The sequence below is a fragment of the Pelobates fuscus genome, chromosome 7, assembly GCF_036172605.1.
Source record: "Pelobates fuscus isolate aPelFus1 chromosome 7, aPelFus1.pri, whole genome shotgun sequence".
Taxonomy (NCBI): Eukaryota; Metazoa; Chordata; class Amphibia; order Anura; family Pelobatidae; genus Pelobates; species Pelobates fuscus.
The window spans coordinates 46,273,338-46,296,893 of record NC_086323.1 but is presented as its reverse complement, the minus strand read 5'-3'; the positions used below and the strand labels follow the sequence as shown (position 1 = coordinate 46,296,893).

At 37.2% G+C, this 23,556-nt stretch overlaps 1 protein-coding gene across 5 annotated transcripts in view; it reads right to left on the bottom strand.

Moving 5' to 3' along the window:
- The window catches only part of NFIA (nuclear factor I A), a 270,440-nt gene that overhangs the window by 122,004 nt on the left and 124,880 nt on the right, over window positions 1-23,556 (bottom strand). For all 5 annotated transcript variants that reach the window (XM_063428056.1, XM_063428057.1, XM_063428055.1 and 2 more), the window contains exon 3: window positions 7,087-7,152. In XM_063428056.1, coding sequence (XP_063284126.1) covers window positions 7,087-7,152 — 66 coding nt within the window. The remainder of the gene's footprint in view (window positions 1-7,086; window positions 7,153-23,556) is intronic.

Sequence of the window (23,556 nt, the reverse complement as noted above, 5' to 3'; positions counted from 1 at the left end):
CATTCAACAATATTGGAATCCAAACTTAAAGATTGCAGTTTATTGATAAGCCTTCTATGTGCAACAGTGTCAAAAGCCTTACTGAAATCTAGGTAAGCAATGTCTACTGCACCACCCTGATCTATAATTTTACCCAATCAAAAAAATCAATAAGATTAGTTTGGCATGATCTCCCTGAAGTAAACCCATGTTGTCTCTGATCTTGAAATCCATGTGTTTTTAGATGTTCAACAATCCTATCCTTTAACATGGTTTCCATCACTTTCCCCACTACTGAAGTAAGGCTTACTGGCCTATAGTTGCCCGACTCCTCCCTATTACCTTTCTTGTGAATGGGCACAACATTCGCCAACTTCCAATCTTCTGGGACTACTCCTGTTATCAATGATTGGTTACATAAATCTGTTAATGGTTTTGCTAGTACACCACTAAGCTCTTTTAATAGCTTTGGGTGTATTCCATCAGGTCCCATTGACTTATTTGTCTTTACTTTTGACAGTTGAAATAGAACCTCTTCCTCTGTAAACTCACGTGTAGTAAATAACTAATTTATCCTTTTTCTTAACTGAGGTCCCTCTCCTTCATTTTCATCTGTAAATATCGAACAAAAATATTAATTGAGGCAGTCAGCTAGACCTTTATCCTCTTCTACATACCTTCCTTCTTTTGTTTTTAATCTAACTAATCCTTGTTTTACTTTTCTTTTCTCATTTATGTATCTAAAAAAAGTTTTGTCCCCCTTTTTTACTGACTGCTATTTTCTCTTCTGTGTGTGATTTGGAAGCTCTTATAACTTGCTTAGCCTCTTTCTGCCTAATCTTATAGATCATTCTGTCTTCCTCACTCTGGTTTTTTTTATAATTACTAAATGCTAACTTTTTGTTTTATACTATTTTGGCCACATCTGCGGAGTACCACAGTGGTTTCTTGAATTTTTTGCTTTTACTGACAAGCCTAATGCAATTTTCTGTTGCCTTCAGTAGTGCAACTTTTAAATAATCCCATTTCTCTTGAACGCCATTTCAATTGCTCCAGTCTGATAATGACTCCTTTACACATATTCTAATTTTAGAAAAGTCTGTTTTTCTAAAGTCTAAAACTTTTGTTTTTGTGTGGTGTGACTCAGTCACTGTTCTTATATTAAACCACACTGACTGATGATCACTGGATCCTAAACTTTCACCTACAGTAATATCGGATACCAAATCTCCATTTGTTAACACTAAATCTAGTATGGCCTCTTTACGAGTTGGCTCCTCAACGACTTGTTTTAGAGACAATCCCAGTAGGGAGTTTAGAATATGTGTGCTCCTGGCATTATTGCACAGCCTGTTTAATTTAGAATTTCTTATCTCCTGCTCTGTTAATAGCCTGCTAGAGCCTACATTAGACTATTGTGTGTGTGATTAATGTTTAATTTACAGAGTTAACAGTAAAAATCCGATTGAAAAGGAAACCATTATTTTTTTCATGCAAGCTGTCAGTCACAGCCAAGGGGAGGTGTGGCTATGGCTGCACGGAGAGAAGTAAAAGTGAAGAGAATTGAGAACTGAGACTGCAGGGGCATGATCTATAGCTAACCTTCTACACATGGAACCATGTGGAATTCTAAACTCAATGTGTGCATGTAAACCTAGCAGAGAATTTGTGGTGTGCATATCTAGTTTCTCTATGGTCTCTTCCAGAATCATGATATAGTAACCTAAAACTTTACAGGAGATTTCAAAGTCAAATTACTATTTCTTTAAATTAAATACATTTTGTAAGAATGAAAACTACACGTATTGTTGTAGAATAAAATTTTTAAAAAGCTGATTAACAAATTATGAATAGAGTAAAGTGAAAATTAATATACAATTAATAATGGGTAAAAAAATAAAAAATAAATAAAGCTTTTACTCATTCTATATGTGTTTCTATATTCCTCTTAATTTTTATGCTCATATCTCTGGGAATACAAATTGTAGGGATAATATAAAACACAGATTTCTGCCTGTGATTTACAGATATTAAAGGTTATAGCTAACCAAGTATAATGTTTTACTTGTAACAACATACTTGACCTTAATATTAGCAGCGTATAAATTCTCATAATTATATATGAGCTTCATCTCAAATATACTATCCAATTACAGCTTGAATCCATTTATTAGATAGGCTATTTCCTCTCGTGAAATTTGTAATGCATGGGAAACTATTTTTTATGCAATAGTTAATCATTGTAAAACTTTTTTTTTATTGCTGTCAATCTCAATATTTTGAAACAGTGCTTGTATGTAAGTAAGTAAGTGAAAATAAAAAAGTGCTAAAATATAAGTCGATTTTATACAAACCATGATATACCACTTCATATACAGTGTGAACAGTTAGTACATTTATATGCACTGGGTTATTTCAGCAGCCTTAAAGAAACACTCCAAGCACCATGGAGGTGGTGACCGGCGCCCACCAGAATCCAAGTCTGCAAACTATCAGACAGTCACTAGAGGCCTTTCTATGAATCTAAGGGGTTCCAGGTCCCATAAACAACGCTGAGTTTCCTCACGCTCTGCATGAGGACATACAGCGTCAGTGAAATTGTGTTTGACTCGCATTAAGTCCGCCTGTCGGAGGAGGCAGAGCGCTGACCAAGCGCCAAGGGACATCGCTGGAATTTGGTTTGATTGGCTACTGATATTTCTATAATACTATAATGATTGTCTGAGGGTTTAAAAACTGTGATGCAAATAACAAAATGACCTCCTTCACTGACAAACGGCAAATAATTACCTTAGCGAAATGTACTAAAAATAATATTAATTTGTAGGGAAGGAGTTTGAATCTTGTTAAGAATTTTAGGTGATATAAATGTACAGTTTGAATCATACAACACATCCAATAGGTTGCAATTTTTTCAAGATTTTCACTTTTCGTATATATGTTAAAGTATCAGTGCGCAAAGTGTAAGAGTAAGCTTTTGGCATTCAAAACATAATGGGAGTTATGTGCAGTTTCACTACAGCAGTGGTCACTTTTTTTGGCTAACCTTGCCATAAAGGATGTCATAATAAAAGTACTTATTTTAGAACATTGTGCAAGTTTTCTCACTGAAGAAGCCGCTTTGCAGTTTCTGGGATCACTATCGCCTATATAAATTGTTCTTTGGAATAACTGAAGTTTATGACAGTCATAAATTTGGTGTGTGTGGGGGAATTATTTTATTTCTGTGTCTCAGACTTGGTAAGAATGTCAGAGATGCATGTGCAAGTTCAGTCTTCTAATAAGAAAGAAGTAAAACCAGTTTAGCGAGCTGCCACTTAAAGGTATTAGGAACCAATATGTTTTATGTTCTGGGTCGCTTATAGGGAGCAGAGTTTCTTAAAATGAGATCCTTGTGTTCTGGCGATTTTAATCTTGCTCTCTCTTTGTTTACACATCTGACGTGGCCCAGTGATATCTCATCAATCAGATCAAACTGAAATTCAACTTACCTGCCATTTTAGAAGGGCTGCCTTGTTCACCCAATCTTATACATATCATTTTAATTATATAGCTGTAATATATAATCATTACACTGTAAAGACTTTCCTATTTCAACATCTGTATTGTGGAGAAAGCCACAATTCCCAGACTCATTTATTAGTTACATGCACATGACTGCATCTAATTCACGAATAGTCAGATTTTTTTTTTGTTTTTATTTTGTGCGCTGAATAGGTAAGTAAGTCGTGAATTAAATGTACAATGTATATGGTATCACTGTGCAAGTGACTTAATTGGAATGTTACACGAGGTCTTTGGAACGTCATGTAAAATGGTAGGGATACTTGCAATTAAATAAATAAAGTGAATGGATAAAATACAGACTTTCTAGTTGGAGCAGAATCTTTCCCTTCTCTGCTAAACCCTCAAGAAGCAATATATATCTGGTCTGATACAGAAAAAAAGACTCACTGGTCCTGAAAGGGTGCTAAGAATGTGGGATTGATTAAAGGGACACCCCAGGCACCCAAAAAATAGTTGCTATGGTGTCAGGAGGCTCTCAGAGGCACTCTTACCTCAACTCTGGGGTTAAACTGTTTGAGAATGGTTTAACCTCTTGGGGAAAGTGTGACTCCGGGGGCCTCCTGGTACCATAACAACTTAATTAACATGAAGTTGTTTTGGTGCCTGGAGTGTCCCTTTAATGTTGTGAAGAATGTGGGGATGATTATGTATTGTTTCAAATCCGTATTCTGCATGTTGAACGATATTTTGCGACAAACGCTGGTATAGTATGTTGATACTTCTATGTAATGCAACTGCCTTTATTATTGTGTATGTATAGACACGCAGCCTTAAAAGGTAAGTCCAAGCACCATGACCACTTCAGCGATTTGAAGTGGTCATGGTGTTTGGAGTCTGCAAGTGCCCGAGGTGTAACTCCACTTCCAGTAGTGTCATTAGGTAGCTCAGAACTAAGTTCTGTGCAAAATTGGCAACTGACGCCCCTGCGCTGCCCCTGTCCTCCCCTCAGTTCGCTGTCCTCCCTTCCCCGTCGGCGAGTGGGAGTGATGTCAGGCAAGGGTGATCCAGGCTGCAGGGAGAACATGGATTTGGTAATGGAACAGAGATGAGTTTTATGCTCTATTTATTTATTTAACCATCTCACAATGGATTACTCTAACAGAAGCCAGTGTTCATGAAATCACAGAGTAATGCTGCTGGCTGCTTTCAGAACAGGGACCCAGATATGGGTATGGTGACAGTAACAATGGCAGCATACCTATGAGTGACACATCAGATATTGTGGAGGCTGTGTTTAAAATCTAGGAGGTAGCAGGATACTGCAATTTTTTAAAACAGTTTTAAAAACAATCATGAAGAGCACAGACACTGTAGGGGTACAACTTTGGGCAAAGTTGTGTATTCCAGTGATCACCATGGAAACCAATGCAAGATTTTTACAACGTTGTACTTGTAACTATTGACTAGACAGATATAATGCACACACACACACATGCATATATATATATATATATATATATATATATAAATATATATAAATCCTCACACACTCTCTCTTTACAAAAAAACACACTTATTCTGGTTTTCCCTCTCTCTCTCTCTCTCTCCACGGTCATTCAGGGATCCTAGGGAGAGGAGGGGATTAGATTTTACATTGCATAGTTTCATGATAAAGAATCCCTTAACTATAAACTATAAATAGAGCTGCTATACGCCATAGCGCTCTATAGTGGGCGCTGCAAGTCTATTTTTAATGGGTGTGGCCATGGTTCTGTGAAAGGCATGTATAATATCTACCCCTGAATGTTACTGTGACTGCAGCATGTCAGATATTCGTAAAATAAACAGCCCTTCTGCTTTATAAATCACGGGGGACAGCAACATCAGAAAGGAACAGGCGAGCAACCTGGGGCTTCAGAGGAGAGGAGATATTTTTGTATAATAATCTGTACTAATTTTGAATAAGAAAAAATAAAAAAATATATCTGAACAGAGGTGGGAATATTTCCTGCATCAAAAAGGCAAGAAAATGGCATCAAAAATCATTATTCACCTTCCCCTCCCTCATTTAGCTTTGTTAAGAACAGACCTGTGAAATACAGTATCATTATTAGAATTATGAAAGCCACAAAAAAAATAAAAAAAAATAATGTGTGTGACATGAACACAAGTAATCTGTGTGAGAGCTCTATAGCACAACATGTCTCCTGCAATCTCCAGGAAAAAATATCTGTACAAAAGCATTCTCAGAATATCTCTATAGGCAGAGAAGTCATTGCTAAACTTGGGACTTGAGCATTGGTGTTTTTTTGGTGTGTTTCCCATTACCCTCAGCCAGCCTGTGTGCAGCTACAGAGGAAAATCTTAGCTATCACTGATATACAGAATACTGAGATTCTAAAACTACACAAAAAAAAAAAAACACCGAAACAATAAAAATGTTTTAAAAAAGTATGATTGGGTGTGCAATTATTTACTTTTACATTTATTTCACACATCTACTGAATTTACCCCTCTTTCCTTCCGTAGCCCTCTTTAAAAAAAATTTAAAAATGTGTTTACTAACGATAAATCAATAAATAGAACATTACAAAAGATGATTTCGAAACAATAGAACTATTTCTGTTATTCTATAAAGTTTAGCAAAGTTATAACCAACTTTGGTGAAAATGGAATCAATACCTGCTATCACACACACACACACATTCCATATATTGGTTTCTCTTATTGAAATGTAAAATATCCGTAGATCATTCCTTAAAAAAATAAATATCCAAATAAAAAAAAAATCATCAAATGACTCAATTAGTAAAAAACGTGTTTATACATGGCTCATGTTGAAAAGAATTGCTGCCTGTTTCTTAGTCGTCCTTTCTGTCCCCTGCTGTAAAATAGCCAATGTAACTATCATCAATAATGTATTTTTATCTTTGTGTCTAACTTGCACTTGTAAAGGTTTATGGGCGTTTTATTGACAACTGCAAATGGCACAGAGTGGGCAGACTTTCGTTGATTGTAATAGTGAGTATAACAACCAACTTGAAACCTTTGGTCAACGTGCAAGTAAACTGGACAATTTTCCCCCAGATTTGGGCCCATTTTGGCCAAAGTTTCACAAACTGGTTCTTAATGTACAATGGCCTTCCATTTTAAAAGCTCTTTAAGTAGCACACACATATTCTTCCTGTAGTCACAAACTATAGACTGTTTGCCACAAACTGCAAGATAGGGTCCATTTAGTATAGGAAAAAAAAACACATTGTTTTATGGAAGACAGATTTTGTGTTGGTAAACCACAGAATATTTGAATTAAATTAAAGACCAATGACATTCTATATTGTACTAAAGCTGTGGCCAGCAGATATCCTGGTCTACCATAGATTAGAGATGGTTAGCAAATAGGACGTCTTGGGCGTAGGTGGACCAAGTGCTCCACTCAGAAGGGGCCAACATTGGACAGAACTAGAGAACAGTGATATTATGAAGGAGAGGTGAGTTGGGTCTTACAGGGCCATGCAAAGCCACTGAGCATCAATACATCAGTTAAAAACAAATGAATTTATTATAATATTATTCAACAAAACAAAACAAAAAACATACCGTTTTCTGGCTGGTCCTTAATATCAGCCTCACTTGGCTGACTTGGACTCTCTGATTGACTTGAATCTGAAAATACAAATAAAAGCCAAAATGTTACAATGTGGCCTTGTAGGTACATGTTAACAACGTATTAAGTTTGTTTAGTATACCTATATAAAAATCATTAGCAGAGAAAGGGGTGGGTGGAATGTTTTATTTATATTTTCTAGAAAACCTAAGCAGATATCGAACAATTACAGTTTTTATATTAAATTCTATTATTTACATTAACATGTCTTCTAAAAGGAATTTCAAGCCTACTGCTTAAGTGAAACCTTTTAAAAAATGTCCATGTTGACTGCATTGTAAAATTCACTGAAATTCCAATCACAAGGGGCTACTTTGTCTAATAGGCAAAGTCCAGATTCATGAAGTTTACAAAAAGTTCAGCTTCCAGGTTCAACTTTTTGTCAATTAAGGCAGCGGCCATTGGGGACATGAGCGAGGGGGTGGGGGGGGAAGAGCTTATTCTAAGAGACTGCGCAAAAGGATTCTGTGCGAACATGCACAGATCGCAGAACGTGGCATAGCCATTTTAAATTTAAGCAATATTTATCCTGTTGTATTTACTAGTAGAGGCAGTCATTTTTAAGCATGCCAATGATCTCCTTTTAGTGCTAGAAATATACTGGTTTTGTAAGAGTTAAATCATTCGCTTCATCATAGGAAGAAAAATAAAAATGACTATTATCTACATTTGCAGTTCCCCAAAGGCCTAAATGTGTAAAACAATGCAAACCTTCTATCATACAGGACAATGGGTAATCAGGTGAATAAATTAATATTTGCCCATGCATAATTAATGTAAACAAGATATCTATATTGTAAGCATTTCCATTAAATCAATGCAATCACTTAGTGCAGAAAACTTTGCATATCCATTATTCTACCCAAATCATTAACCTGTTCAATTCCTTCATCAAAAAATGGAACACGTTTCTTAAAAGGTACTTTTACACCTGTGCAACCAAAATGAATGCTTCGTGGATATAAAAATGACCCCCTAATTTTTTCATGCAGGTTATTTATTCATTTGTGGGATAAGCAGTTTATGCTCCAGAGCCAGTTCCACTTCTCACATAAGATGCGTTTTATCATATAAGACGAGTTTAACTTTTTTGAATTTCAGAGGACAGTTCTAACGATTGTTGACAATCGTTTCCTCCACTAGAATCATCCCATAAACTTCTGCAAAGCAGTGATTTATGGGACACGTAGATTGCCCTCAAGATAGCAGCCATACTGTGGCTGCTACTAGTTTGCACAAAGTCTGGTTCACCGTTTATCGAGCCAAGCTATGTTAAGTTCTTGACAGAGCCGCAGTCTGTGGCTTTTCATTTTCTCCAGGGAGGAGCAAGGACTCAGCTCGAGCTGTGCATGTGGTATGGTTATAATCCTTAAAGTAACCATACACATATTTTGGTCTAATGTTGCTATAAACCAAGCTGCAATACTTGGAGTTCTTTCAACTGAGTCATTTTTCTCAAGGAGCAATGTTCAAGGGAAAAAAAAACTCTTTATTGTTTCTCTTAATGTAGCCTTTGTTTGAACAGATTATGTAACTCTTAAAACACAGGCAGTTCATTAAAAACATCCCCCCAAAATATGAAGGAATCAATTGATTGTAGCAATACCACCTTGGCAATCAACAGGGGATAATATCACTAATAAATCTTGTAGAATACCAGGCTGGCATATGCTAATTGCATGATCAGAATTATTTATGTCCAGAATTAGAAAAAGTTGTAATTATTGTTTAAAATAATGAATTGTAACACTAAATCTCTCCCTCGATGTCCTCATGTCATCTTCCATATAGAAAAGATAGTCCATATCTACTGGACAAAGATAGTTCAATGTTTGAAGTCTGGAAATATTTCTTTTTTAATACTATAAACTTCTGTTGGGAATTGTAGTAACTCTGTTCGTGACCTTAAAGGATCACTGTTGGGTAAGGAATACAAACATGTATTACTGACCCTATAGTGTTAACACCACCATCTAGCCCCCCTGGGCGCCTCATGCCTCCATAAATATAGTACAAATCTTACTGTATTCAAGCCAGAAGCTGTAACTCTGCATGCTGTTAGACTCAGAAAAACAAGCAGTCTGCTGACACGTGATAGCCTGATCCAATCACAGTGCTTCCCCATAGGATTGGCTGAGACTGACAAGAAGGCTGCCCTGTGCTCTGCTGACAGCAGATTTGAGTGGATGGAGGCATATTATGCCTCCATCAACTCCGAAGTCCCTCTGGTTCACTCTGAGTGACTGCAACTGGAGGTGTTCCTAGCTTTCAATGTAAACACTGTATTTTCTCAGAATAAAGAATAATTTTCTCAGAAAATACAGTGTTTACATGATAAAGGCTGCAGGGAGCTATAGTTCTCACCTAAACAACCTCATTAAGCTGAAGTTGTTCAGGTGACTATAGTGTCCCTTTAAAAGGAGACCAGTTAACTACTAAGTTCTACCTTTCTAAAGTATTGTACTGAATGAAAAGAGGAAAATGGATTGCTTAAATGTTTACTCCAAGCACCCTGACCAATCAGTGATTTGAAGTGGTCATAGTGCCTCGTGTCTCTATGCGCACATATAGAGTTTGAACTCTTTGCTGCCTGAGCGTTAACTTCACCTCCATCAGCGCCATTGGGGCATCGCTAGCGATCTCGGAACAAGAGTACAGGCTGGCTAATGTAAATTCTGTGCTTATTGGACGTCTGACAAACAACATCCTGGGCACGTTGCGGCAGGTGTCCGAAAGTGGCAAGTCTCCCCCAACATGTCGTAGAACCCCCTTGTCCACCACACACACCCTCCCTTGCTGCATGTGCTCTGAGCCTGGAGATCGGTCCAAACTCTATCATTTGATTCCCACCTTCCTGTCCTAATGTGTTTTACACCCCACCTCCTATAGAATGTAAGCTCGATCGAGCAGGGTCCTGTTCAACCTATTGTTTCCTGTAAGTTTATTTGTAATTGTCCTATTTATAGTTAAATCCCCCCTCTCCTAATATTGTAAAGCGCTACGGAATCTGTTGGCGCTATATAAATTGCAATAATAATAATAATAATAAAAATGGAAAATAACTGGCAACCATAACAGCTATATGACAACTCACTCAATAAGTCAACATGTTAGCTAATTAGTGCTGAATAAACAGTAACCTCTTATCATTAACACATTTCCTACATACATCAGCACCAACATGTTAGCCTAACTGATAATAGCCTAACAATAATAGCCTACCTAAATTCTATTATTCATTAGCAGGAAAGTCATATGGAATCAGACGAATACAGTACCCCATTCCCTTTGAGCCAAAACTCATGAAAAGTAAGAAACCAAAAAGGAGAAATGAAGAAAGGGATTGAAAAAAAACTCCAAACTTTCAGATTGGATCAAAATTGTTCACTTCCACTGGAACGGTTCTATAATTGGAGTTCCAGGAAGGGCCAATCATGACTTAAAAAAAAAAAAGAAAAAAAAAGATTAGTTAATTTATGTTTCCATCAAACAGGTATAAACTAAAATTATATTATCAAAGTATTCTACAGGAAGGATGCGTTTAGAGTCTTCAGCTTCAATATATATGTTAATATAATGTTTCTATTTTAAAGGAACGCTATAGTCACCTAAATTACTTTAGCTAAATAAAGCAGTTTTAGTGTATAGATCATTCCCCTGCAATTTCACTGTTCAATTCACTGTCATTTAGGAGTTAAATCACTTTGTTTCTGTTTATGCAGCCCAAGCCACACCTCCCCTGGCTATGATTGACAGAGCCTGCATGAAAAAAAAACTGGTTTCACTTTCAAACAGATGTAATTTACCTTAAATAATAGTATCTCAATCTCTAAATTGAACTTTAATCACACACAGGAGGCTCTTGCAGGGTCTAGCAAGCTATTAACATAGCAGGGGATAAGAAAATCTTAATTAAACAGAACTTGCAATAAAAAAAGCCTAAATAGGGCTCTCTTTACAGGAAGTGTTTATGGAAGGCTGTGCAAGTCACATGCAGGGAGGTGTGACTAGGGTTCATAAAAAAAGGGATTTAACTCCTAAATGGCAGAGGATTGAGCAGTGAGGCTGCAGGGGCATGTTCTATAAACCAAAACTGCTTCATTAAGCTAAAGTTGTTCAGGTGACTATAGTGTCCCTTTAAGTTTAATGAATAAACTTCGTCATAGTAAAATATATTAATTCAAAGAAAATGTTGGCACTTTTGGGGAATATAGTTGGTTTATACCCAATCCTAAAGCGGTTGACATTATGGCTGATATAGAATGCACTTTGATAGGGATTTATTTAATGTATATAAAAAAATTCAAAATTATATGTTATATAAAAATAAAATAAAGGACCAGGGACTATTTTGTAAATGTTTCTTTGCTTTTTGATTATTCTCACTATGGATAATTTCAAACCTGACTAAACTAGGACTTATTCCTGTTTTCCTGTGTACACTTTTTATACACAAACCCCCCCCATAGTTTTCATGAGTGGTGTTTGTTCAATAGGCACACAAATATGCTTTGAAAATAAAATGAGGTTTTTGTCCACCAGATGCAATTTCAACAGTAGCCCATTGATTATTTCCCAGCTTAGTCGTATAGGAATGAGTTAACAGACAAAAAAACAACAACACAATCAAAACAAAGACACAAATACAAGAAACCCCATTACAATATACATTTGCATTCCCATGCAGCTCGATTTTTTTGTAAGGTATTTAGTGAACATAAGTTGTGTTTTGCGGTTCCGTGTTTCATTGCTAGTGTTGTTTAAATCTGTTCGACTTTATTTGACCAACAATACTTCTAGATATTGCGTACAATACTGTAATATGTACAGTATAAGCACTACAAGTGATCATTTTACAGTTGCCTGTCTAGAACAAAGGACATCTAAAAAAGCAAACAACAAAATAAAAAACAACAAAACACATACATTTGATGACTCAGTGTTTGAAATCTTTTTACTGTATTTAAATGAAGATAAAGGATCTAAATTATCGAGACATGGGAAATCAGAATTAAAACTACAATAATCAAATATTTTATAAAATACAAAACCTGTCATTATATTATGTAATGTTTTCCACGTAAAATCGCCAAAATAAATAAATAAATGTATATATATTTGTACATTTTGTTTTACAATTTTATTTATTTATTTATTTTCGCTTGCTTGCACTTTGTTTTCTTCCAGCACTGGAGAAAAATCTAATTGGTTCAACTTTTCTTTTTCCCAGACAAAATAAACACTGCTTTCACTTGTTTGTATGCCACGGAGTGAAGCTCCATGCATTAGCAGTTCAAAAAAAAAAAAAAAAACTTGTACATGCTCAGACAAAATGCAGAATCTCCCCACACAACAGAGCAGGGGGGGGGAGGTCTTTCAGAGTCTGGCAGTACATTTAATATGGGACTGATAGCAATAATGCAGCCACAGTCCCCTCACTAATTAAATATGCATTGGCAGAGTTTTTGATCGATGCAAAGCTTGGATCCGATGACACACCTGCAAACTCTTGAGCTCCGAGCGCCTAGCAAAGAGAAAATACAAGCTGTCTTCTTATCTTTGTTTTCAAAGGCTCTCAATTTCTTTGCTTAGATATCTAATTTAATTCTCTCACCCCTCTGCAAACTGGATTAAGAAAGTCAATACGGGCTTTGTGCATCATGCAAGAACACACTGCATTCCTTTTATTCAATTTAGCTGTGACCTTTTGCCCAACATAATGACAACTGTCTGAGACGGTTGAGGCTGTGGCATAGAAGGAGGCAACCCAAAGATTTTTCTGCACAGGTGAGTCTAGGTGGTGTGCCCTAAGACTAATTCACCAGATCCTAATTTCTGACTCCAAGACCACAAACTTCTGTGGTACATTAGCATTTTCGAGACAGAAAAGGCAGCTTGAACTAAACAATAATGGCAGGATAGTTGTCTAGCTCAGGAGGGATTATCTGGCATGTAAAGAAACAGTAATAATGATTAAAAAAAAAAAAAATAAAGTAGAAAAAAAAAAAATCAAATCCGGTTTAAGAAAATGGAAATCTTTTAAGCAATTGCCCACAAAAAAAAAAGAAGAAGAAAAAAGAAAGAAGAAGGTTCAAAAGTGCATGGTGACTGCAAATACGTTACACCTGAGAACTGACTGATGTATCAATTACTTTGCAATGTTTTAAGCCTTTAGAAAGTCTAGCTAGGGCTTCACAACATGTAGCAAGACAAAAAGGCACTGGCATTATTTTACTGCTGTAGTCTAACCCTTCACGGGCAAATTTTGATTGTCACCTGTTTTTGAAATCGCATTGGATGAACGCAATAGCCAACATGTTGAACCAGAAATGACACATTTAAGAGCTTTTTCCTTCAGCTTCCTATTAGCACACAACGTAATGGCACTCATTTTATTGCCCTCAGAATGATGAAAGACTTAAGACAGAGGTTATTAAACTTTTTATGTTTTTCCATAGCCAGTAGCTATAAGATCCGTTCTTGAAATGTAAACTTAACTTGGGGACCAAGCATTACATTTTACTATGATCAATATCAAAACAAACATACCAAAAACGCACAGCGGTTAATCTCTTCCCATTGGTAATTGTTTTCCCCAAGGAATTGGAAAAAAGCAGTAACACTACTAAAACAACCTATTGTGACTAGTAACCTAGGGTCTGAACGATGATGAATTTCCTGTTTTAGCCACTAAAATAGAATGGACCTCACCTGTGGAGACCAAACATTTGAGAAGCTGAGATTTGAGTAGGTTACTCAGTTGATTCCTTAGGCCACTGATCTATACCACAACAGCTATCTTTTGGTAAAATATTTCAACTAAAAGTATCTAGAACTCTGTAGAGGTGTACGTGTTGATATTGCAGAATCCTAGCAGGACGAGGCAAATTCCGTGAGTCTGGAGGGACAGAAGTATGATATGTAGGAGTCGTGGCACAATTTGTTCAGAAAGGTATGAATGTACTCTAACCTAGACAAAATGGGTTCAATTATCCAACTAACTTGCAAGACTTTCTACAAAAGCAAATACATACGAGGCCAGTATTCGTTCCAGTGCACAATAGTCAATATCCTACAGCATCTAATAAAATTATATCAGACTAGTTAGAAATGCTGTGTTCACAGATCAGCTTGGCAAAGCCTTCAAGTTCACTCAATAAATCCCCACCCTGTGAGTCGCTATAAGGTCTAAAGGAAACGGTAACGGTAATGGCACGTACACATAAACAACTGACTTCCAAATATATTTTAATCTGAGACTTATAATGTATTGTTAAACAAAGGTTACATAGACAGCATTCATTTCAATGGGAATGGGTTACTGCAGACCTATGTTATTCTCTAAACCCAAATATTTAAAGGACACTCTAAGCACCAAAACAACTTTGCTTAATTAACCGCATGGGTATTCATCCTTTAGAAATGACAAAGCAAAGAGAGGAGGAGGCATTATTTTTTGTGTAATAAATTATAGGTCCCGTGCCACATTTGATTTTATTTTCTGGTACAATCGAGATCCTGTTCAGTAAACCGATAATTCTTGCTGGAATCTACTGCCCACCTAGCTCTCCAGTGCTTTCCCTTTCTGACCTAACCCAACTCCTTGCTAAAACCATAGTGCAAAACAAAAATGTGTTTTTTTGTTGTTGAGATTTTAACATTGATTGACTGAGTCCTAAAAACAATAAATACTGTTTGCTATTACGACTTTTCAGCAAACACAATTAATGTCCTCCCCAAATTGTATTAATATGAAAAGCCCTATCCATATTTTGCTAGATTGGATTCACACCACTTGTCCAGATAGAATCCAGGAATCAGGCATTCTCCTGAAATTCAAGACTGCGGCAATTCAGGACTTCGGCAATTCAGACATTCGTACGCATCCCTCTTTTGCCACCACAACCACTTAAACAGGTTAGGGTAGGGATGGGCTTAAGGGTAGTGTTTGGGTAGGGTTAGGGGTAGGGTTTGGGTAGGGCTAGGGTTAGGGTAGGGGTAGGTTAAGGGTAGCGAGAGGGTTAGGGTAGGGTTAGTGTTAGGATTAGGCTAGGGTTAAGTAAGGGGTAGTGTTAAGTTAGAGTTAGGGTTAGGGTTAAGGATAAGGTTAGGGTTGGGGTGGGGTTAGGTGTAGGGTTGGGGTGTGGTTACGGTAGGGTTAGGTTAGTGGTAGGGTTAGGGTTAGAGTAGGGTTAGGAGTAGGGTTAGTGTTAGTGGTAGGGTAGGGATAGGGTTAGGGGTAGGGCTAGGGCCACGGTTAGGCACTTTGGCAATTCAGTTGGGCACTTCTGAATTTTGGTAATTCGGCACTTCAGCAATTCGGTTCAGTTCTGCACTTCCAAAATTCCGCACTTCGGCAATTTGGTTTGGCACTTCCGAAATTCGGCTATTCGGAAACATCCGAATGTCCGAATTGACGAAATTTGTCTGAATTTGCATTCGTAACAAAACGAATTGCACATGTCTAGTAGCAAATGCCTTTAATAATTATCTTGTTGGATGTGCCACCACTCTAATTGCTAAGTTAACGAATGACACAAGTTCTGAAATTACAAATGCAGAGCAGGCCCCTCTAAATTTGCAAAGACCTCATACAGAGAAATTCAGTTTTAGACACAGGCTTGTTGGTGTCATTAATAAACACCTTAATAATCTAAAAATGAAAAAAACTTTGGACATGATCAAATTCCAGCAATGTTGCTGAAGCCAAGTGCACCAGCAATTTCTAAACCTGTCGCTACCCTAATCAATGAATCCCTGGTGTCTGGATACATACCAAAACTTTGGAAGACTGCAAAAGTAGTACTTATCCATAAAAGTAGTCATAATACTTAGGTAATTATCGTTCGATGTCATTGCTCCTTGTATTATCAAAAATCTTGGAAAAATGCATTCACGTGCATCTATGTAACTATTATCAACAATCAAACTATTTATCCCCTGATCAATCAGTATTTCGTCCAAATTACTCAACTACAACTGCTGTCTTAAAAGTTTGTAATGACATCCGAACTGGTAAAGAACAAGGATTCCTAACTATTTTCCTTGCAAAATACTCAGGAATTTAATTAATGCATAGATCATGCACCTGCAGTCTCAATGCTCAATTCTCTGCCATTTTTGTTTCAGATTATACAGTCCTAATCGCACCTCCCCTGGCTGTGACTCAGCCTCCATGATAAAACGTTTACTTTTCAATCAAATCTCACAGTACAGTGTGTTTACTTTAGAAGTTTGTATCTCCTGCTCTGTTAATTTAACCTTAATTATACACAAGACTTATGTAGCATTCTAACAGGCTATTAACAGAGCAGAAGAAATTCTAAATTGAATCCACTGTGCAACAAGGGACATTAAATAACGAAGGTTTCTTTACCGGCAGTGTATAGGGAGACTATGTGAGTCACAGCCAGAGAAGGTGTGACTAGGACTTTATAAACAAAGTGATGTAACCCCTAAATGGCAGAGAAACAACAGGTGAGACAGCAGGGATATGATAACTAAACCAAAAAACACTTCAATAAGTTAAAGTTGTTTTGGTCCTTACACACACCATAATACAAAATCCACAAACTCAATAAAATCACATTGGATGCTGCTTTTCACTCCATTTTTTTTTCTTACCTTGTAGCATGCTTGCATTACATGTTTATGGGGAATTTAATCTCATCCAAAATGTATTTCAGTTATGTCGATACAACAAAAGCATAAAAGTGATTCAATCATCATAATAACACTTCAAATACTAACATCAACCAGTAGGTTAGAACTATATTTCTATATCCTATAATATTATTACAGATTTTTTTATTTTTATTTTAAAGTCTGCATAAGGTTGATTTATGCAAAGAGATTCTACCAGTTAAACTGTGATTTAAATTCATTGGACAATTTCAATTTGAAAGAGATGAGTGTCGAGATTCTTGGACATAAGCAGAGCTCTGTTACTTCAAATTAATTGAAGGCAAAGTGTAATAATTGTAAATCGCTTCCCACTCCACTACTTAAGGCACTTTGAAATGCTTAAAACCAGTCAATTTAGAGCAAAGATTTTATTATTCGTATAATTTTTGGACTCGTAATAGAGAGGGACATACATAAAACTTTCTATAACAAGACATCAAAACTCGGCTGGAAGGCTGCGGAACGTGGAGAGGACACTTTAAATTTGGTTACAGTCAGCAAAACTAAACCACTACTGACATTTGCCAGGAAGGTGTGATGTAACCCCAGAACCTTATTGCTTTAATAACATTATTAGAATATATAGTTACTAGTCTTTGGTGCATTTATCATACCCAGTTTTATGGGATAAAAACCAGTGGATAGAGCCTTAACTTTTTTCACCAGTCTACATATGAGACCTAGCATACATTTTAAAACAAACTGGTTAAATATGCTTGACAAACTTTTTGTGCAATATCAAATATTACACAAATATAAATGAGTTCTAGCTTAATGTCCAATGTCTACCCATCACGTTCAAAGCAACGTTCACACAAGACAACCTGTAAATTGGCTGGTCTAAAGCCTTAGTCTTAGCTTAGATGACTATGTATATTATAACTATGGATTGTCAGACAAGACTGGGCTTAAATTACAAAAATAGTTATTAGCATGTCAACACTCACATGTTAATTGGTAAAAATATCAGTTAAAAGGATACTACAAGTGCCAGGAATACAAAGCTGTATTCCTGGCACTATTGCTCCCTCGTGCCCCCACCGATTTTTATAAAGGGTTAAAAACCCTTTATTACTTACCTTACCCCACCCTAATGTCCATCGGCGCTGGGTCGCTGGTCTACCCCGCTGGGTCGCGGCTCCACCTCCATATGATGGTCAAGTGGACGCTAATGCACATGCGCGGCAAATGCCGCCCGCATTAGACATTTCCATAGGAAAACATTGAATGAATGCTTTACCGTACCAGGATCCAAGATCTCCCAGACAGCCACTTGAGGCGCTACATAGTGCTGCAATGTAAAAATTGCAGTTTCTCTGGAACTGCAATATTTTACATTGCAGCACTAAGTGCAATAGGGGCACTGTACCCAGGCCCCTTCAATGAGCTAAAGTGGTCTGGGTGCCTATAGTGTCCCATAAAATACCATGAATATCAAGTCTCTCTGATCATCAAATCTCAGTAACTAAACTGAACAGGCTTGACTCTTGGCCCCTTAGCTGACAAAAACTAGCGGTTGACAAAGCTTGACCAAGCCAAGACTTTTCTATCCGTGAATCCTGAACGAACTAGGACAAAGACTAGGTCGCTGATTAGTTCGTCTATGATGAAGCAAGGATATTACAGGGTATAAGCCAAGACTAAGAGCGGACAGTCAGCCCTTACAAGTCAAAGAAAAAAAAAGGAAGTAAACAAAATGTAATAAGACTACTGATGTAGCAAGGTTTTAGAATACATCGGTTTTTATTCATGTTTGCCCAGGCCAATTCCATAACAAATATTTTATCTTCAATTAACAATTTTATACACTGGTTACCCATCAAAGTTTCAAAGATCCCATTATTAATGTATGGTAAATAAATAGTGCCTGTAGTGTATATAACTGATACCCATTACCTAGGGGCATCATTAGTTTGCAATATACACTTAAAAACCACTCATCTCTTAATTAGACTAGATTCATTGATTGATAGGAGCCGGTATTGTGTCCCTTAGTTAGCCCAAACTACTGCATTAAAGGACATATCTGTATTCCTACAGCCCTGTTGCCTTTTGCTAATTAGGTCCCCACCAAACTGTTTTAAAAACAAAACCAAATAAATTAAAAATAAACTATTTACTAGTTTGTTCTCCAGCACCAAGTCTCCCTGTGCGCTGCCGTGGCCTCCTTTTCAGGATAGATAATCTTGGAGGGATGCCTCCAGGATGACGTGCCAATCCAATTCTCCTTATAGAGGAGCATATGGGAACGTAGGCTCTTGCGCAGTAGTTCCCGCAATGCGCCTACAATTCTTCCATAGAGAGTCATTGTACTCAATGAGACGGCCGCACTTCAAAGCCGTCTAATTAATTTAATATTGGAATTTGTGGCAAAATAGGGACTGTCCCTCCTAAGTAAAGACACTTGGTTGGTATTCTTCTCCTTATAACATAAAACACTGAAATATTTTCAAATATATTGCAAAAGAGAATATGACATCGTGGCTGGGCTGAATGTTTGTTTTTAACACATTATATAGATGTTATATTAAAAATATGCAAAACAATAAGACACAAAAAATGTCTAATTTAAAGCATCTGCTACAAATCGTGGTGGCACACAGCATTTAAAGGACCACTATAGTGCCAGGAAAACGTACTCGTTTTCCTGGCACTATAGTGCCCTGAGGGTGCCCCCACCCTCAGAGACCCCCTCCCGCCGGGCTCTGGGATGAGGAAAGGGTTAAAACCTTTATTCCAGCGCCGGGCGGGGAGCTCTCCTCCTCCTCTCAGCCTCCGATCCTCCCTTTCGGCTGAATGCGCATGCGCGGCAAGAGCTGCGCGCGCATTCAGCCGGTCTCATAGGAAAGCATTTACAATGCTTTCCTATGGACACTTGCGTGCTCTCACTGTGATTTTCACAGTGAGAATCACGCAAGCGCCTCTAGCGGCTGTCAGTGAGACAGCCACTAGAGGATTTGGAGGCTGGATTAACCCTATTATAAACATAGCAGTTTCTCTGAAACTGCTATGTTTATAAAAAAAAAAGGGTTAATCCTAGAGGGACCTTGCACCCAGACTACTTCATTAAGCTGAAGTGGTCTGGGTGCCTAGAGTGGTCCTTTAATGTGTTTTTAACAAACCAGGAAGTGATTGCTACTGTCTTAACTTACTTTAGTATTGTGAGGTGTATCCCATAAGCTGTGCTATGAATTGTAGTTAAAATTACAACTAAAGTTAGTAGCTGAACCACAACTCCCAGAAACTAAAGTCATGGCATCCCTTATAGCAATAACTTCTAAATAGCATATAATAAATATATATATATACATACATATATACATAAAAAACCATAAAGGACCAAAATAACTTAGAAACCGACAACCTAATCTACACATCACACCTAGCAGCCCAGAGTGCCCCGTCAAACACCGGAGGATATAGTTTGTTTTGAGCACGATATTTTTAAAACACAGTACTCTGGAGGTGACTGAGGACCCCTTGCAAGTGTAAAATTATATTCGCTGCAATGCTGAGAATATCATCTCCCTCGTTTTGCCGAGTCAACTGTTCGCTGAAATCATCCCAATCTTTATCTTCAGCACTTCCCAAGGATTTATGAGAATATGAAGCGTTTTACTGGCAATAATAATCACTAGAAAAGAACTCGGGGCCAGGACTTCATGCCACTGAGATTTTTCAGACAATATCATGATGGTTATCGGATGATTTACCATGACTCGCTGCACGGAGACAGAGACTAAAAAGCATTCTTCATCATTAGACAAAGGCTCTGACTTTTTAACATATACCTCAGCTTCCATGGGCTACTAACAAACGCAAGCATGATGGGACAAGTCATGGCCATGCCATTCTAGATACCCGTGGACTACCACTCCTAACACTCTAAGCCCTCAAAAATAAATCTAGGATAAGTATGGCTAACTTTTGACACTCCACCAGAACTGGAGCAGGTTTCCTATGACAATCACGAGAAATGAGTCAACAGCCAGAGAGCCAAAAGTTAGTCATTACTTGTCTACAACAAAATGACAAGGCCCAACATTACCAGGGGTCGCAGGCAAAGGGTTTTCTAGATCACTGTTCTCCAAACTAGTCCTCATGGACCACCATCAGTGCAGGATTTATGGATTTACCCTGTTTTATTCCAATGGAGATACTGACAAAACATGGACTGTGGGTTGGAGAACACTGTTCTAGATAGCACTCAGCTCTGTGACGAAGGTTTCTATACTTTTCTTTTATTTTTCCTTATGAATAAATTTGAGAAAGCCAAAAAAAAAGGTTATTTAAACCTTTTGTTTTATTTTTCATTAAAGCACTGGTTTTGGGTAGACTAACTCTTTCTAAGATGTTCCGTACCCAAATTATTTTTGAAAAAACAAAAATAAAAATATGTTAAAGCTCACCTCCCTTCCATTGCCAACTCCAAGTTCAGTGAAATTCTACCGCAGTCTTTATGAGCATTTCATAAAGATTTTATCTTCACAAAATGCTAAATTTTTGGTGGGAGTAGAGTGACAGACCCACTTCAAGCCATGAAGCACATGGTTATCTAAGCAGTGCTATGTCGTCATAGAAAATACAACAGAATACTTTGAGGGCAGGGTAGGTAGTCTTGGCACAAAAATATTAATGTTTTTCAAATCATCTCACAACCAAGATGTCCAAGAAAGGTGAAGAATAAAATTGTACAAGAACACTATTTCAAATGCAAATTATGTGGTTAATGCCCAGAGAATAAAGCATATATATTACATTAATGTTCTATTTGCAACAGGTAATTAAATGTAAAAGTAAAAAAAGTTTCGGCGTTTGAAAACTGTCCATAAAAATGTAAAATTCCCTACCCCAATGTCAAGTCTGAAATGGAGAGGGATGGGATTAGCAATTTTATTGACCTTCTGGGAGACAGAGAACATTATTACAAAATAGAAAAGAAAGGTTTCATTATTTTGTACGCACAGGAATCGTAGATCACAGTTATATAGGTTAGGAAGCTCTTAATGGCAGGTGCAGGCGTGAGTGTGCTTCAGCAGACAAGCTACCAGCAAGGGAAAGGTAGATTTTACAATTCACTGTGATTTTCTTTTGTTTTTTTCTTGCTCCTTTTCTTAATTTTTAAATTCCGGCTTCCTGTGTTGATTAAACCCATGAGAAAAGGTAGCTGTAGGTGTACTTCCGCAACCTCTCAGGGGATATAAATACCTAAAAATTGTACTAGTCCATGAGGAACGTACTCATTTGGAACCCACGTCTGACCATTCCAATACATGTATAGGACAACACTGGAAATAAAATAAAGTATGATAAAAATGCATATGCTCTTATTATCTTATTGCAACCCTATGATTAGAAACATACTCCAGACTTGAGTTGAATTTTGAAGATTTTGCAGCTTCTGTGATGAACTCTGCTCAAACCAGGAAGAGGCTCAACCAATAAGGAAGCTTCCTCTTGTGATATTGTCACTAAGAAGGTAAGCTTCTAGCAGTAAGAATGTTTGCCAATTTCTGCAGTTATAAGCAATTGTGTGCAGGAAGATATGTTTTAGAGAGCCTTTATGGTGCTCGGATTGTTGCTTTAAAGCTTCTTCAGCAATCAAGTCGAGCCAGCCTAGAGGGAGAATAACTATAAACATGCCAAATATTTCCAACAGTAAGCTACACTACAAAAACTGTATAATGTGTAATATATGTATACATTTTTATTTATTTTTTTATATATTTTTTTTTTCATTTGGCATTTTATTTTAGCATGCACCTTATAGGAAATACGTGATAGCAAACACTTTCTACTGTTCACCTTAATAATCACTGCACACAGAGGAGCATTACTGACAAATCAAACTAGGGAAAGTCAAGTTCTCATGTTTAGACAGAGGCCATTGTTTTTCCCATCTGTGTCGGCTCAAAGCAACTTTACCAACTAAAGCACTTTTTTTTTTCAATGAATGGAAAACTTTCTGTACACCACAAGACTAACTGGAAGCATAAAAGCACCATTGAAGCACGTCTGCCCCCCCTCCCCCTAAGACATTTAATTGGATAATTGCACCATAAAATCTTCCCAAGTGCATAACCGATAAAGAAATTAGCTTTGAATGAAAAAGTGGCCGCTCAAAAGAGTTTGAGGTTGCTTCATTAAAATGTTTGCGCAGCTCCTGTATTCTATTTGCACACAGGGTATGCATTATAAAACATTCCATGGCGTACTGTGGATGTGATATGGCTTGTGGTTTAAACAGCCACTCATGCTTCCCCATGGAAAGAAAATACATTCTGAAATATAGTCTAACAATGATGCTGAGAGGATCCGTGTGTCCTCTGAACTGAAACTGTATCTAAAAACATTATTCCCTGTGAAATGCAAAATGAGTTCTAAAGTGTATCTAGTTGTCTTGGCTAACCCAGGTCTGGCCAATGACAAATATTCCAAGTGATTTTCAAACCCAAGAACACCTGCTGAGTTTAGGATCCCCAGAAGCATAGCCAATTATTTTTTGGGGTTTATAAATCAATAAGGTTTGCAAAGATTTTACTAGAAGAGGTTATTACTATTATTTTTTTATTATTATTTTCAAAAGAATTACACAGCACTTGACAATAGGTGGACTAATAAACAAGTAGTTGGAACAAAACAGGCTGAATTTACTGAATCACAAAGTGCTGAGGTCCTGCTGCAATGAGTTTACATTCTGAGGTTAAATAAATATACAC